The following is an 18057-nucleotide window of genomic DNA, read 5'->3' on the forward strand; positions in this document are numbered from 1 at the left end:
AAGAGACAGAATCAATGATTGTCCTTGTGTGAGTAATGCAGTGGACCTGACTTCTCAATTCACCTTTTATATTATGCTTTTTTCAGGTGAGAGCTTGACTTTTTTGACTGACAGAAAAGATGATTGCATGGCACGAAGGATTTTCCGGAAGAGGACACATTCAGACAGCCAGGAACTGGTGGAGTTTTCACAGACATGGTTCACAGCCAATTCCCCATGACTGTTGTCCCAGCCCAGCTCCTGACCCTCTGAAGGCCCTCTCCATCTCTCAGGCCTTGGAGAAGGTGGTGGCCGATGTGCCTGGCTGTCCCGGGCTGGTTCCATGATCGTCATGCCAACGGTCCACGCAGCGGCGCCGTGCATTCATGAAGAAGTTGCTGACTGTGCTGAGCTCCAGGCCGAGCTGCTGGGAGATGGTGATCTGCATTTCCTTCGATGGGCGCTTGTTCTCCTTGAAGATGGCGATGAGTGTGCGACGCTGCAGGTCGGTGAAGACCAGCCGTTGCTTCTTAGGTGCCGTGTTTCGGTCCTTGTGTTGCTCCTGTTCTTTACGCTTGCAGGCTTGGTACAGACAGCGGCGGTCGGACGAAGAAGGATGAGAGTGGGAGGCAGAGGGGAGAAAACACATAAAGCAAGGTAAATATACAAAAGTAATATATTTCATTACAAAACAACAGATACACAGTGTGGAGGGAAAGATACACTATACAACTATATACCAACAGATCCTATAGCTCCATCTCTATTGCCATATTAAAGTTGATTTAAAGCTAATCCATGCCTCCTGCCCAGTGGGAATATTCCTTCCATCCTGCAGAGTGCAGACAGGGAGCCAGCCTGCGGTGAGGGAGAAGGATGGGGTGAAGGGGGAGAGGGACTGGCTCTTGCCTGCTAGCTGGAGACACTGCTGTTTGATTCAATATTAATGCAGTTTGAGTCGCAATGGGGGACTGAGTGACTGTTGCACAAAAGTAAGCATTTTGTGAGCACATATGTGTGGAATTGAGAGGCAAAGGAGGGGCAGACGCGGCTGGGAAGAATTATTGTAGAGAAAAGAGGTCTGTAAGAACAGAAAAAGGTGGAGGAGTTAGACAAAGTGTGTGCATTTGTGTATGTGTTCAAGAACCAAAGAGACGAGCTGAGAAGCAGAAGAGGGAGGGGTGGAGCGTACGGAGAAAGAGAAAATATTGACCGACTTTGCTGTAGGAATTGGGGGGTTCTCTGTAGGGACTGAGGTCAGAACCCCCCCAGCCCCCTACCCCCCCAGCAGGTCTGCAGTCTGCTACTTCAAACAGAGCCCACTGGAGCCCACTCTATTGAGCTTTGAGAGGGTATTTATAACCCAACTCCCCCCGCAAACACAAACACTCCCCTTCACATACACTGGGCAATTTTCAAAAGAAATTGTTGCAAGTGTGTGCCTTTACGTTGGGGAGGGGGTCCAATGGGGAGGGGTGTTGGAGTTGTTGGCAGCGAACAGCAAAATTAATAGTTAATAGAATGTTGTATTGTGGGTAAGTGTTGTAACGCAGAGCACTTGTAGGAGACGGGTGAATGGAGGCAGACAGGTGCAGGCTAAAAGGCGCCAGGAGAGGCAGGAAGTAGTGAGGAAGGTTAAGGCACTGGCCCGGCAGCCACATGTCCCCCCACCGAGGGACCAATCGAACCTGTGTGTCCCTCCTGGCCGCCCTACTGTCTCTATAAAACCACAGCAAATTGGAAAGAGGAGCAGACCGAGCTATGCCATCCCCGTGGGGCCTCTACCTGCTGCCTGCCACTCGTGTTGCCTCTTATACTTTCAGAGTTCAGTAACATCTCACTATGGCTCTGTGGGTGTGAGCTTCTTCGTGCATTTAAGTACAGATTTTTTTGCATCTCCTGTGGTTTCATGTTATGTTTGCATGTACTGGGGACCGCTGGTGAATTTTGCTGAAGTGGCTGGAGCCAAGCAGTGGAGCTCTGTGTCTAATTACAGTGGAACAGAGCCCATTGATCAGCCATTGCAGTCCAATCTGTTTACTACAGATGTCTAACCTGCACAGTGGCCCATCCATCATATTCATATTTCATCAACACTGCAGCTATATATATATCACGCAACAACACATGCTAATGTGCCACTTACAAAATTCTTTCAATCTATACTTCTGCACTCTATATGCAAACATTGTTAAAATGAACCATAATCTCACAGTTTTCCTTTCTGGAAGTGGGACCTGCATGATTTCCTGGAAATAGAAAGTTCAAGCTATTCTTTGTAATATTCACCATGCAGATAAATTGGTTATATGCCATACTACATACTGTGGAAGATTATAGCCAGAGGAACAACATCTCAGTGGAAAAATGCAGAAGGAGGTCTTCTACCAGGCCAAATAAGAGTCAACTTTGTGGAGATGCAAACCTTCTCACAGGAGGCATGTGGCCGTGGTTTTAGTTAACCAATCATAATGAGGTTCATTAGAGTAACTACTATGCTGAACTAAACATTGGTAGTAGTGTGTTATAGTAAAGATACGTAATTTGGTTATAAATTTTCATAGGAAAAATCGTTATCCGTAAGTTTTCTTTAGTCTTATCTGCAGTGCTGGTTTATATTTACTGACCATGTTTTTGTTTTGTTTTTTATGTAAAGAGGTGTTATTTTTAGGTATTCTGATCTTTCACATTTTTGGTATCCAGAATTTATATGATCAAGATATTACATTTTCTGATCAAAATTAATTTTTAAATTGTAATACATGCACATACTTTCTTCTCTAATTTCCCAAACTTATTTAGGATCAAAACTCTGTTAATGCTGTGTGTATGGAGTTTTTTGATGGAGCTTCCCCACATTGCCAGTCTGATATTTCTACACTGAGCGGAGGTGCACCTCTTGTTTGGCCTGTACGTGTGTGAGAGGGGATTTGTCTCTCAGCAGGAAGGCGATTGTATACAGTCTCTGGCCTAAACACACTAAGCTTCAGTCTGTTTGATGTGGAACAATGGCTCTTCTTCACAGCTCTCCCTTATGAAGTATTCTGCACAGAAAAGTTGGGCTCTTAGTTAAGAAAACAAAAAAGCACTGTATATATGACTTGACTTATGACTTTTTTTATTAATATGAAATAACATCTTCATTGTATGTTGTGACATAAACTTAAATGCACAAATTCTCACGCGCAGCCTTATTAAATCTTTAGAATCTTTTAAAGATATTTTTTAATTATGTTTTCAGAATAAGCTAAATGTAATTAACATACTTTTGTCTCTGAGTATATTTACAGTGTGGTTTGCCACTTGTGTTTTAAGTGGTCACAGATAAAGTCGTTTCCAAGATTGTCTGTAGCCATTAAAAGCATAAAAGTGTAATTACAAGTAAGTGCCTCCCTGAATGAGGTTTAACATCCAGCCGAGCCTGTGCCCTCTTTTTTCTCCATCTTTGCAGCGTGCAGTCACGCTCTGCTCCTCATCGACCGCTTGGCTCATTGTGTGTGCTTTGTGCTCTTTCTGTCGACAGGTGTCGCTCTGGCTGTGGCCTGGCTGCACGGGGCGCCATAGTGCGCTGCCTTTGCTACAGGCGCTGGATTTAGTAATCAATATCAATCGATCTGTGAGGAAGGGGGCCCTGATTACTGAACCAAGCCCGGCGTAGAAAAGAAAAAAAAATCGATCATTGCAGCTTTTAGAGCTACAGTAGGCACCGAGCTGAGAGACGGACATAAAGTCATGCACAAAGAGCAGCCGGACAAGAGCTGAAATCCAGGTTTGGTGAGTGTTTTGTGAAGTGGGCACCCCGCTGCTGCACAAGCGCTCTTGGTAATGTCTGGAGGTAGCTTTATATGGAAATGCTAACTCACTTTGAAAGAAGTCCTATGTCTTCTAGCTCTCATTACCAAACGCAAATTCAATATTTATTCTTGAACACACTCAGGCGTTTTATTTTCCATAATTATTTTTAATAAGTTTTGATGAAAACAGTGCACTCAATCTTGACTACTGGCGATTTTGCTTACTCTATAGACTCAAGGGTCATTCAGATTTCTTCTAAATTTTGTAATGAGTGATTTCTCCAGATCCGTTCCGATGAAAACGATATAACTCCAGCCCCTTTCCCCTTTCCTGATGACATTAATATTCTTTGCTTCACGACAAACCAAGCGAGGTTAAGAGAAAGGCCCTGGGTGTTCAATATCGATCGATAGATTCGTGAATAATTCGTGTGTGAAATTCAGTCCGTCCAATTAATTATGCCTCGGAGGGGAGTGGGTCTAGAGAGGAGAGATTCATGAAGGGGCGGGAATATGGACGAAAACACGGCAAAACGGAAGCATGCCGCGCTCTTCCGCTGCTCAAAATGATAATGAGGATATGTTAATTGGAGGTATGCACGTGATGTGGACATCACCTGTTAGGCTACCTGTGCAGCACGCCTGCACGCGCCAATATCAGCATTAATCATTTATTGATTACCATGCCCTTCCTGCTCATAATGAGAAAGTCAAAGTGGCTCATATTGTGCCTATATGCTTCATGAAGCCATGATTACGCATTGGACTGTTTTGCGTCTGGTCCTAGCAGCTCTCAGTCCTGTGTGAGAACCGTAAGCGCGCGAGGTCAGTGTGTGTTGATTTAATTAATTTACCAATAAACATGTTTAAAGGATCCAGTTGTGCGCGTTCACGCAGCAAATACCGTTCACTGTTGAGACAGTTTTTGAACAAAGATCTGAACAAAGCTTAATCTTAAATTTAGGCTGGATCCTTTTATTAAGTAACATGCGCGCTCTTTAGTGAGAGATTGATACTGCCGTGAATTTGCGCGTCCTGTGCATTGTGGCAGTTATTCCATTCCGACTGCAGGGCAGTGCCAAGCTCTCGCAAGGCCAAAACACTCCCAGCTCAATACTCCTTAATGTAATGACTGAGAATTGGTGTTAATATACTGATAAAGCGACACAATGTGTTTGTTTGCCTTCTGCCACGACTCAGCTGCGAGGCATTTCCCCTGCACTTCAATAACACTCAAGCAACTCACTGCCTGCCTTCTCCAACTCTCCCCCGCGTACTAAGATCACTGCAATATGTGTTAAGACATTTAAGACATGCTCAGATTTGTTTAGCTTTATTGTATAAAAACCCTGACTATACATGCATCATGCATAACGCAGGGAGAGTATGCCTGATTTAAAAATGTAATTTAATGCATTGTCTTAAATGATTGTATAGATTGTATTGATAAGATATGATATAAAAATATAAACAAATTATACAGATAATAAAAAGCATTTCACAAATGTGATGCTTTTCTTTCTTTCTTTTTTTTGTTTTTTGTTTTTGCTGCGGGCGTGCATGTGCCATTTGTTTGCGCGGCCCGCGGTGTGCCTCTTATTACTCTTATCTGCAATTGCCATTGATTTGATCCATAATTGTATTGACCAGTTATGCGTGTTGTTAGTAATGACCTGCTTTATTCTGTGCTGTTTCACATACGGCAAATATGAGACTGAGGTTTGGTTTGGAAGTGAATCACATTTTCAGTTCAAGCAATAATAATAATAAAAAAAAAACTTGCATTCGTTATATATAGGCCTGTATACGCTAAACGTTAGGATATGTTTAAACTAAAATTAAACTACATCACATAAAAATGAACCACTTTCTATACTGTATTTTGTATAGCCTACTGGCGCGCTTCGCTCTCCTACACCATAAGTGTGTGTGTGTTTTCTGTAGATCGGCTAAATAACTAAGCCATAGCCTATCATTTGTGTGCACGTGAAGCACTATGTCTGCGTGCGTGACGAAAAATGCAAAAATACAAATTCTAATAAACTATAAAAATAGAAGAAGAAAAAGCCCGATCACGTGTTAAATTTTTGGAATTTATAAATAGAAATACATGACATCCAGCACTGAATGTACCTACTTTGTGACAAAATGTCTTCGCGACTCTGAAATATCCTGTAAAATTAAACACTGTGAACGGCTGAAATTCAAAATAGAAAATTTGTTTTATATATTAATATAATTTATACATATCAATCAAATGTATTTATGGTTTATATTACGTGTGGTGTTTGTTTAAAAAAAAAAAAAGTTTTTTCGTCTATTTTATTTATTCCTTTAAGGTGACATTTGATTTTCCTCGAATTTCGGAGTGTTAATAAGAATTTCTATTTCTAATTTAGCCTACTATCAAAACGTGAATAAAGGAGTGCAGGATACATGTGTGCACATTCATTTTTATCCTTCTTTAAAATTGCATAACATTTTATCGCTCTGTTTTTAAATAGTTGACCTCAAACATAAAAGAAATAATGAAAAGTGGACCAACGGACAACCAGTTCGTTATATCTAATAACATTTAATACAAAGGCATTATGGGTTGTCATCGATTCGCTCATCAATTGATTTCACAGTCGTTTTGCTCCTTTGTTGATCTGTGTGGGGTTGCCCAACCGGAGTTTCAGGTTGCATCTGTGGCTATGCGAAGCTGTGTGAGTCAGTGCGCACTGTGTGTTTGCGGTTTGGTTGTGATCGACCGATGTAGAGAGACTTGCAGTGGTTCTGTACAAACCATCCTCGGGCTCTGATTTCATAAAGACCCGAAGAGGTCGGCCCAGGTCTCTTTCTTCTTGACATGGCTCGTGAGCGCAAAGTCCGCTGAGGTGCGGCATACCTCACTCGTGGCTCAGGCCTATACAACGTTATTTTTATTGAATTGTAGAAATAAGACAGATTAGTGAGTATTTTTTATTGTTTTGCTCCTTTCAAAATATTCCACTAAACGTAGGCTAATTGTCATTTATGTTATACTGATATCTGACAGACTAAAACGGATAATTTTAAAAGCCGCAAGATAGAAATGCCCCAAAGAGAAACGACACCTTGCGTGCTCTCCACGAAATGTCTTAAATTGGCTACACGTCTTTCTATTCTCTTTAATTGCGAAGACATTGTCCTTGTCTTGTGTTCTTAGCATACGCATTAAACAAGCCATTATCAGGGCTTTAATAAGAGATGGCCTATCTGGTCTTGAGATAAGCAGCAAGCATCCCTGCTCTGCCAGTGCCAGTTCATGCTGGGGAAGAACCAGAGATAAGGTCACTTACATACCTGGACCTAACATTCCCAACATATGAATAGGCCTACTGGCTGTAAAGGCTACACTTTAAGAGTCTAAAAATCTGTGTGATTGTTGAGGAGAGTTTTGGGCATTCCTCGTGTTACGTAACAGCAGGCGGAGTTCCTGCTGCTCTGGTCAACATTTAATTGCACAACAGCCGTTTTTAAAAGCGCTGCTGACTCGGCCATTACGTAAACCTCATCAGCTTTGGGTAGGTCAAGAGGCGAGCTGATTAGTTTGCTTCTCACGGAGACATAAGGCATAGGCCTATGTAACGCGGTCATTTGACTCTGAGCACAAGGACGAATAATGAGATTTAATTATGATTGTCTTAGCTTAGGTCTCTCTTTGTGTTTTGCCTGGGAATGCGATGCGCGCTGGGCCATTAACCCTTTGATGCTAGCCCTGTGTATTCAGCGAGCTCCGCCAGCAATTTGATTTAAAGGTCATTCTCTCCTATCGATCCGGTTTGGCGAGGGGGCGACGGAGTAGCGTTGGAATTGATCATCTAAAATAGAAGAGACGGTATTTGAGACTGTACAGAGAGAGTGCATGTAGACCACTACTGCATTTGAAATCGCTATAGGCACGCCCCCATTGGAATCAAAGTGTTCGTGTGCAAAGAGGCAGGGTTAAAAGTGGAGACACTACAGACTCCTGCTTCATTCCTAGTTCAGATCAAATCTGATTTATATTAAAATTATATTATTTGAATAATGAGGTCGAATGGTCAAACCAGTGTGGGTGGTTTGTGTAATGAACCAAAAGGTTAAACGTCTGCGAACTTTACGCGCTTCCAGGCTGCACATTCCCATCACGCCAAACCTCTCACATTTTAGAGTCAGCCTTTTTGACTGTAGATGGAATACCGTACGTAGGCCTATGCTGTGTTGTGGGAGCGCGCGTTTATTATCCGCTCTGAAGGCCGAGCCGTTAATGGGAGAAATGGTGTTGCATGTTGGAGATGGAGGGGGTTGCATGGCGCAGCTCCAGAGATGGGAAGGAGAGGCCAGGGAATGGAAATCAATACCGATTCAGGACTCACCAGAACGGCCTTAACAATGTGGCGCAGACGCACTCTGCATCCTGGTCACATACATTGGCAGAGGCGGGGAGGTGACATGTAGCTACATGTAGCTTGTTCTCCCAAAGAAGCAGCTTTAGAGTATACTCGGGCCTTTATTTTAATATATGTCCCACGTGTTTACACTTAAACTATATGTTTGTCTTACTAGATGTATTTACATGAAAGTATGTGTAATACGCCATACTTAAAGCACAGATAATGATATAAGACCAGATATGTCACGCCATGTGCTGGGAGCAACACTGAAGACTGGATTTGGACAAATAGCCCCGAGCTATAACCTTAAGAAAATGACTGTTGCTTTCCCACAAGAGGATTTCAAAGGCGTTCCTTGTACACGAAGGGTCTCATACTTACAGCCCACGATGCTGTGCTTAACGAACAACGAGGCTCTGAAACCGCAGCTGCACTGTTTACTCCCCTATCTTCCCCTTACACATCAATTATTAAAGTTGCAATCGATCATTTCGTGGGCTAACATCAAGCCATCTCTCCATGAAAAAATCAGTTTCAGATTATCCTGCATCCATCATATCTCATCCAATTAAATCTATTATATTGGCTTTAAATTACAAAAAAGAGCAACACTCAATTTGCTTTGTATTTGACGGGTTTTCCAAAATATTGACCATGGCTTTTGTATTCATTTTATGTTCTCTCAAGAAGCTGGAGATTTGAATGGAAGGTTGTGATTACCTCTGCTTGGGAAGTGGGCTGGAGGATAGCCTGAGTGACAAGAATGTGGATTGTAATATTGATCGTATGGGTGGAAGCTGTTGGATGAAATAATGGTGTTTAGGGCCTACAAGAATGCTATTAACTAAATATTGGTAAATGTCCAGTCTACCACCTTGAACTGTCCTCACACGAAAGACCTGCATTTCAAGTGACTTAAGATTTTCAGCACCATGGACAGCACCAAACGCCTTTAGGCCCAAATAATGTCGTTTTATTGTATATAAAATAAACAGAACGTCAGTAACAGTACTCTTTGAGCTCCTTGAATTTTTTAACCTTTCATATTAATCTAGATACACATCTTTACCATAGCCTATTCATTGCATGGTGTGCACGTGAAGGGCGCACTCGGGTTTATTTCGGGGGTGGGGCCGGTCGAGTATTACTCCTGGATTAGGCCTGTGTAAACTGCATGTACTCCATTGAAATGTGAAAAGAGGGCTCCCACCCTCATTCCCAAACAATGTTTTTTTCTGCGCGTCCTGGGGGTCTTGACCTGTGTACACTGGCACGTGCCCTGTCCATTCAGATGATAATAAGCCAACTGTGCTTGATTATGAAGAAAGCCCTAGCATACCATGGCACATGATCCTTGTCACTGGAAATATTATGATTGGTGAAGATACAGCAAATATTTTTTTAATAATGTGTTCATTTTAGACATGATTTGAAACGAGGATTCCCTTCCCTTTAGACCTACTATACACAAAAGCTTTTCCGATGGGCTTCTAAAAAGTTCTTTGTAAAATGCATTTATTTCAGAGGGAGAAAACTCCTATATGCCATAGTGTGTCATCACTGTCTGTGGAAATATTAAACATGGTAGAAATTATTATCTTGAGCAGAATGAAAATTTCAGACGTTTCCCCCCATGGTCACTTAATGCAATACAGTATACTTTTCTATTTATTAACATCTTAAATTAGTAAGAAATAGAAGAGTATCTAAACTTCTCAATCCCATCTGCCTAAATCCGACTAAACTCTAGCCACCATCTTTCTTTTCACCCAGATGAACGTAATTACAACAAAGAGAAAAGGTGGCTGTGGCGTTTTTATAACCGTTGTTCTCTTTCCTCTCTTTCCGGCTGCTACCTCCCCCTCAGCGGCAGGGAGAGACCAATGGGAGAGAGTGCTGAGGCGGGATAATTGATAGATGCACTGGCTATCCTTATTGATCAGGGCCGTATTGACTCAACCAAATACATTGAGATGAAGTGTGGAATTCAACACAGATGCATAGACGATTGTTTTCATATTTAATGCACGATTTCAATGTCCCCATGCCCAACTTTTGCACGTATGACTATAGTTTTGCCCTTTCGGGCATGCACGTGTGGAATGACATAAACCGACAGAATATGGGCATAGATGAAGCGGGAAGCCCATCACAATAGTATAAGCCTGTAGGCCGTTCTGTCGCTCTGCTGCTGCTGTTGTTGGAGGATGTTGAGCGTGAAGGGTACCTTAAACAGGCCTCTCTGCTCTAGTTTTTCGAACTAGACCTCGTGTGTGCGTGCGTGCGTGTGTGTGTGTGCGTACGTGTTTCTCTGGCTGGCATTTTCACATTAGCTAAGCAGGGCAGCTTCATTGATTTGTGTGACTGTGATGAATTTGGAATAGTAATTTGAATTTATTGATTGATGTGGCCGAGCGAGTATGGCCCAGCCTCACTTTCAGCCTCACAACCCCCAACTCCCACTCCCAATCCACATGTGCACCAAGGATAATGGTGATTTTAAATGCAATAAGTAAAATGTTGCTGCGCGCATTTACATACAAGTCATTTGTCATTTTGCCCATCTGAATTTACCCGGTCAGTTCTGACTGCGGCCCGATTTCACAATACAGCGCAAGGAAGAAAAGGCACCGACTATCGCAGTGCATTTTACAGTAAAATCACAGACACAAGCCAACAATCGGAATTAAATTAAGACACCGCCTTTGCTTGGTCTGTGCCCAGGTATGCTGTTACGGGACCCTGTTTAGAAATCGTATTTGTCAATTGAATTGGGTTCTTCCTTTATCCTTGCCTTGCACGAGGTGTGGAAGATATAAAACCCCACAGCCCAATTAGCTTTAACAGCAGTGGCACTTAAAGAGACAATTGTGGAGTGTTTAAATCTTTATTTACCAGAACCCCTACTAAATGCGCAAAGGAACAATTTACATGCCATTAAGTGCTTTTCAATAGGGCATTGACTGGAACTAAAATACAGTATGCCACTATATCTGCTTAATTGAATTGTTCGCTGAAATATGGCAGGGAAGAGCTGATTGACGTTTGGAAGCCTAAAAGGAGCCTTTACACAGTTATCATTGGGGGGTTATCCGCACTCAGTTTTAAGCCACTGCCACGCGTGTCCTTTACACTCAAGAGGGGAAGCGGGGCGAGAGTACAATGGGGATCAAAACGAGTGGTCATTCAGAAAAGAGAGCCAGATGGAGGACGCGTGTCAGAGTCATTGTGCCCCCACCCCCGCGTGGCCTATCTGCGAAGTGTGCCCCGTGTGATAACTGCGCGCACATCATGACCAACATGACCCACACGGGTAATTTCATAAAGTCTAATAAACGGAGCTGGCCCCAAACCAAGTTTGGAAACAAGATAGTCCAGAGTGCACAAGGAGCAAAGACTAGCCACAGAAAGGCGCATCTGTTTCCGTCTGTGTCTTTCACATCCAAATCGATCATTTATCAGCGCGCGCCTCTGAAAAGGGACGCCTGGACCTGGGATATTGATCCATAGGAGGTCATGCTCCCCATCTCTTTGGCCAGGCCTCAGACGAGCCTTGTTTGCAGTACGCTGCTTTGACAGGGGAAGTCAACTATGATAAAGCCACCATATCATGATTGTGTTATTCCAGAGTAAATGTGAGGACTGTGAGCTATACTATGACTCTAGGGCAAGATCTAATCATGTATCTATCCAACTGAATACTAAGCGTGTTACTAAAACAGAGGAATGAGCGGAAGAGTTGTCTTTTTTTCTACTACTAACTGTTACGTTTGTGCGTAAAACTGCTACAGGCAGAGGCTGACCCTACTTTAGCAATTTTTCCTGTTGATCCCCACCGGTGTTTGTTTATACTGTCATGGATTGTAACATCAATCAGACTATAGATCTCCCAACATTTAACACTCCAACTGTCATGATGAAGTTTTACTCGATATAATCGACTAATAACTTCTAGTAATGTCTGTTTGAGCAGCTATTGACAGTCTCGCCACATTGACTTCTAATTGATCCCTCCACATCACTCAGGTTGGGAGCTGTCTCCTCACTCACCTGCAAGCCTCAGCGCTGACATCCGCTGGAACTCGGGCTCCTGCAGCCACTTCCACATCCTCCTAAAGGTTTCGCGACCTGATTTCAGTTTACTCCATGGTTTTGGATTCCGCAGCAGGTCAGACAAAGTTCCCTGGGACCGGCACAAGATCCTCTGAGCAAAAATGGCCTGTGGGATGCTGTAGCGCTTGAGCTCTGCGGTGATTCTTTGAGCCACCTCTTTGGTGTTTATTTCCTCCACTTGACCCGACCCAGCGCCTTGACCGCCCCCCACCACTGTCTGCCTATCTCGCTCTGACAGCATGGAGCCGTTGGCCTGAGAGTGCGGGTGGCTGTGATGGTGGATACCGTTGAGGGACGACATCAGGCCTGCCCCGTGGCCCCCAAGTCCTCGTGCCAGGTGCTCTTCACCTCTAGACAGCATGGCAGCGTGGGACTCAAAACCTCCGGTTGAGAGCATTTTGTCGTTGGAGAGGTGAGCTCCTGGGCCATATGCACTGAGGGTCTGCTGAGAGCTATGCAAAGAGCCCAGACCATTGGACAGGGGCGACAGAGGTTGCCCCATGCCCGACATGTCTTTGGGATAGTGACCATACAGATTGCTCATGGATGCCAAACTGCGATCGTCCCTCATAAGTGTGAAGCTACCGCTGACGTTCCCCGCTGCCAGCCGCTGGTGCGCAGGATGATGGTGCGCGTGCGGGTGTGGATGGTGAAATTTTTCTGACACGGTTGAAATTGGCGGCAGGTGCTGCAGCGGCGTGAGAGTAGTGTAGGTGCTGCTCAGGCTCATCCCTGAGTCGCAGGACATTGTCATGGCGGGATGCAGGGGTCCCGACAGTGCGTGGTCTGTGCGGTAGTCCCCTGCACCCTCCAGAATTGAGGCCATGCTGGACACCATAGCTGACCGTCCGTGCGACACCAAGTTCCGATGCGACGCCGACGATTGTCGCGCGTGCGGCGAGTTCATTAAGTCGCTCGTTTGATGAGAGTGAGACACGCCGTGCAGATTTCCAATGTTTTCCATCGTAAGCTCCATCGCTGAAAGGATCTTTATTTCCACCCCTCTCGCCGTCCGCTCCCCCTCTCCCTCTCACTGGCGCTCTGTCTCACACTCCTTTCCAATAAATTGTCAACGATTTCAAAGCCAAGCCATTGATTGTAGTTGCAACTCTGCAGTCAATCCAGCATGATTTTAAAAGATCGCGTCCCTGCTACCGCAAACCAGTGCTCAGCGGAAGGTGTCTGCCTGGGTCTCTCTCGCTGTGGACCACCTTCTACTTTAGCCAACGCACCGCTCTGCTCTCTGTGTGTATATGAACGTGCCCGCGCCCCGAGCCTGTCTGTGCTCATATGCGCGCTCCCGTGGCTGATGCTCGCCCTCGCGCACTGGCGTCTGGGGCCAACCTGACGTCACTGGTCCCAGATGTCATGGGTTGTTCATGTTGCAAGCTGAACCTCAGATTTTCCAGAAACGATTGCATTAGACACTTTGTTCTGATAAAACATATGCCTCCAATCAGATGTGTTGCTTCTGCCGCGTGGACAACGTTTGCACTGAGGCGGATAAGAAGAGCTCATGCTGTTGTTTTTTCCCGATAAAAGTGAAAAACACGGCGCCAGCCGTGCATGTGACGGGGGTTAAATATTAATAATTGACATGTGTCACATCTGACCGGAGTGTAATAAGAAAACCACGAGAGCAGGTCATGTGTTACGCACTTCTTTCATCTTTATTCATAAACTGAAGATACATAATTTATAAATGCCTATGGGAGATTAGTACATTCGCATTCGTGTTAGGATGATTTCTTTCTCTTGGAGGTCAGCTCTCTGATTCAGCTCAATACATGTGACCTTTGACACCTCAGTCTTTTTTTTTTTTTTTTTTTTTTTTTTACAGTATGTCAGAAAACAGCAAAGAAACCTTAGGCCTAGTCTTAGTGTAATGTGATGTGAAAGTGTGTCAGCAGAATATCCACCTATGTAAATTAGTTTAAATCAGTCATGAAACAGTAATGCATATGTGCATTTGTAGCTGAGATTTTATTTTAGCGTTCGATTAGAACATTGAAAAGGCCAACAGGTTTCAGAAAAGAAAATTGTATAAGCTTTCTACAGTTGCCCATAGTTGTCCAGAGTATTTTTAAAGTAAATTGTGATCAAATTCTTTCCAAACTTTTCTGTAAATCTTGACTGTTTGCTTATGTCAGTTCTGGTCAGCAATCCATCAGTGTCAAATATGCATAGATCAGCAAAATTATCAATGTATTGGTGCCTATTGCACAGTCTCACTATTTAGAGTCAATGGAACAGCAGCATTTCAAGCAAGGTATATTTAAAATGGGGCAACTAAACCCAAACCAAATTCATTTGGGTTCAATTTGAGATAGTCTGAATACAATGTGTAATGTGCCTCAAGGTAAGAGAGTCCAAAAAATAGCCTGAATACTTCCAAATAATAAAACATCATAAAGAAAACTTCCATAAGTTGCTATAGCGCATTTATTGAGCCATGGTGGGTACATGCTTTTTGGGTTTTTTTTTAATTCCTGGGAGCAGCCGGATTTTCCTCATAAGGCATAGACTTGCAGTGTTGCAGTGTGTCGTGGTATAGGGTGAGAGGCTAATACGCTCACACATGAGCCAACGTGCTAAGTGTCAAAGTCACAATATTAACAATGTTGTGATATGCTGTAATAGTCCGTTTTTATTCCGCTCTCAGCATGTCTTCTTTCAGACGTAAATGTCTATAGTCCAGCCGTTTTTGTTTTATGGGGGACAAACTGCCCAAGTTCTTAATGTAATTGAATCGAAAGGTGCCAGTTATAAACACTGGTGTAGTACCTAACATTTTTAGTGGAGTGAGTGTTCTCACCGGCTTTTGTGCAAACGGTGTTAAAGAGCATGGCATTTTCACCAATGCTATGCAAAATGAGCCCATTAAGATTTCGACCCATGAAAGAAAAATATATTACAACAATCCCAGTAGTGACACCACTAATTATTTACAAATTACACAAAATAATTCGCCTGACCCGTGTTTACCAACACCTCTGTGCCATCCACAACAGCTCAGATGAGCTGTGGAACCAGTGGCCTTGGCACGCACTCTTAACAGCGCGCCTTACGAGTGTGTGGCCAACAGGGGACAGTGGCTTTTGGCTGTGCCAACAAGAGAGAACAGTGGTGTCCGGTTGGGTTAATGTCCCTCTATTGATCCCAGCAACCACTGCTATCGAAAATGAATTACCGAAGCCCGCTCAGCAGCGAATCCGTCATCTGTGCTCAGCCAGCCGGCCACAGCAGCTTATTGGGCGCGCTGGTGATGGATGTTAACTTTCATTGCGGCCCCTTGCTCCTAATTCACCAGGGTTTACAACCTAAAAGCACGCATTGAAAGTTTGAGACTTTTCCAAAGATTTGAAACTACCATTCTCTTATTGTGTATTCAACGCTAATGAGAAGTTACTAGGAGAACAAGGCTGAAACGGGGTCAGCAAGCCGTGGATAGGGATCATAGTATTATCTCCACTCTAATCAATGGAGGATGAATCCAGCCATAAGCCAAAATAAAGCCGGAATGCAAAGTAAACCTCTTCTTTTCCACAAAATCTATGCTGCCGCCTAGAGCTCGGTTTTAATTTGAGGAGCCTATCATTGTAGTATTTTGGAATACTTCTTGAATAAGTATCCAATTTTTCACACTGGGATACCCCATAGCAAATACTATATGAAAAATTAAATGTGTCGATATGCGGGTGCCGGGGCGACGCCGCAGAGCTGCGGATTTATTTCATTTAATCAGAGGCGCAGGACAGATGTGGCTCCACTGGTTTCGTCTTCTCATATCGTAGTGTATTAATTAACTTGTTAATTTCCACATAGCCAAATAGATGACCTGACTGTTCATTCGAGTTGTGGTAGTTTTATTAGGACCAAAGCATTTAGTTTTTATCTTTAAACACTGCTGTCGTTTGCTGATCAACCAATCGATAAATGAACCCGGAGCATGGATCAATACATTTCTGGATGGTCGATACAGAGCCTAAAACGCGTTGTGCACAAATGCTTTAAGTTAAGTCTATATACTGTTATGTGTTTGACCCCTGTCAACAGGCACTTTCATTACCGGAAGTAATAAAAGTTTTTGTGCTGTGGGTATCAGATAAACTGAAACGAAATTATTATTATTATTATTATTATTATTATTATTATTATTATTATTATTAATTATTAATTATTATTATTATTCTTATTATTATTATTATTAATAATAATAATATATAATAATAATAATAATAATAATAATATAATTACAGTTATTATTTATGTATTTATTTATTTCATTTATTATTAGCCTGCTAATTTTATTGATAGTAGGTTATAGTAAAAGATGAATAGTACTAGTAGTAAACTATATTATTTGTTGGGATTAACTGTGCTATGCAGTTAGCTGATTCTGCGCAAGACCCAGTGACCACAGCCACGCACTAATCTTCTCGTGACTTCTTGAATGACTCCTTGGCAGATGCATCACGCTTAATGTATTCCAAAGTATATTTACTTGAATCTGGCTATTGGCAAAAGTTAAGCAGCAGTGTTAGTAACGTCGCATTGATCAGGCCTCGGAGCAGGAGAGCGAGACGGGTTGCACATCATATAGCCCACTATACACTTCACTCTCTGTGGCCTTGTGGAGTGGAAGCACCAACATGTGGCTTGTTTGCCCGTGGCTTTGCTCTAAGTAAATGTGTGTGGGTGTCTGATAGATTTACACCAGCAAAGATCTCCAGTTTCCACTAATAGCCCATAAACCGAAGTCACTAATAAACATAATCACATCTCATCTATATTGGGTGGCAGTTTACGCGCAGTTCTGCTTTGGTTAAATACTAATTGTTTTTTCCCGTCAGTTAGACCTTTAACTTATCGCACTGCCTCCCAACATTTTCTACAAAGTTTCAATAGGCTACAGGCCAAATCGATGTGACCGTGCAATCTGAATGTTACATGTTTGTCCTGTTGAATCATTGAACGCAGGCCCCTCGTGTTAAAACACTTTAGTTTCTGCGCCAGAGAATCGCCTACTGCGGTGGGATGGAGAGGCCTAAATGTGAAGGAGAATCAGTCTTACATTGAATCGCTGTGTTTGTAAAGCGTTTGCCTGCAGTTTGTTAAGGAATTAGTGTGTTGCTATAGATTATTATTTAGGTAGATTTGCATTTGAAAGCAGCCAGCAATAGAGGACCGTAGTGATCAATAACCCTGGTACCTTATCGATCCATCCGCAGTCTGATCGATTGGCACAAAGAATTGGGCGCACAACATTCTCTACTGTTGGCTTTGTTTTTAAAATAAAAAGTAAAAAATATCTTGGTATATAAATATGGCTGTGTGCATATATCTATTTAGGTCCAGGACAACAGGTGTTAATTGAGGCCTAGTGTGGCATGTCATAAATCAATAATCGATAGGCCCATAATTAAATGCTTTTGTGGCTTATTCCTAAAAATATATAATAATAATGATAATTCGGCTACCTAAAACAAGTTGGAAGTTGAACACACTCCACAGAAAAATACAGTTTTTATTAGACATTTTGTAAGCTATTCTGCTTTACTGTTGTATTTCACAATCGACCCATTTTCATATTGTTTTAATTTAACATTTAACTTCCGTAATTCTAAATTGATCAAAAGCATTTATCTGCGGCAGTGCGCAATTTATCGGAAATAAATTCAGTCAGATAGGCCGAAGTTATTTTTCTTTTACAACAAAGGTCACGCGAGTCTCAGATTTGAATTATGACAAACTGCTTGAAAAATAACCAT

The 18057-nt window shown here is 42.7% G+C and overlaps 1 protein-coding gene across 2 annotated transcripts; it reads right to left on the reverse strand.

Annotated features, from left to right (window-relative positions):
• Positions 1–268: 268 nt before the first annotated feature.
• On the reverse strand, positions 269–16136 carry onecut3a (one cut homeobox 3a). Of its 2 annotated transcripts, XM_055164970.1 has the most exons (3): positions 16125–16136; positions 12224–13256; positions 269–561 (listed from the first exon to the last, which is right to left on the reverse strand). In XM_055164970.1, the coding sequence occupies exons 1-3, from the start codon at positions 16134–16136 to the stop codon at positions 269–271; spliced, it is 1338 nt and encodes a 445-aa protein (XP_055020945.1). The 2 variants fall into 2 exon arrangements, with proteins under 2 accessions (XP_055020945.1, XP_020795808.1); XM_020940149.1 differs by lacking the exon at positions 16125–16136 and having other exon boundaries at positions 12224–13262.
• Positions 16137–18057: the final 1921 nt, after the last annotated feature.

This window comes from Boleophthalmus pectinirostris, unplaced genomic scaffold (assembly GCF_026225935.1).
Source record: "Boleophthalmus pectinirostris isolate CB_2022bp ecotype Guang Dong unplaced genomic scaffold, ASM2622593v1 HiC_scaffold_7, whole genome shotgun sequence".
Lineage (NCBI taxonomy): Eukaryota > Metazoa > Chordata > Actinopteri > Gobiiformes > Gobiidae > Boleophthalmus > Boleophthalmus pectinirostris.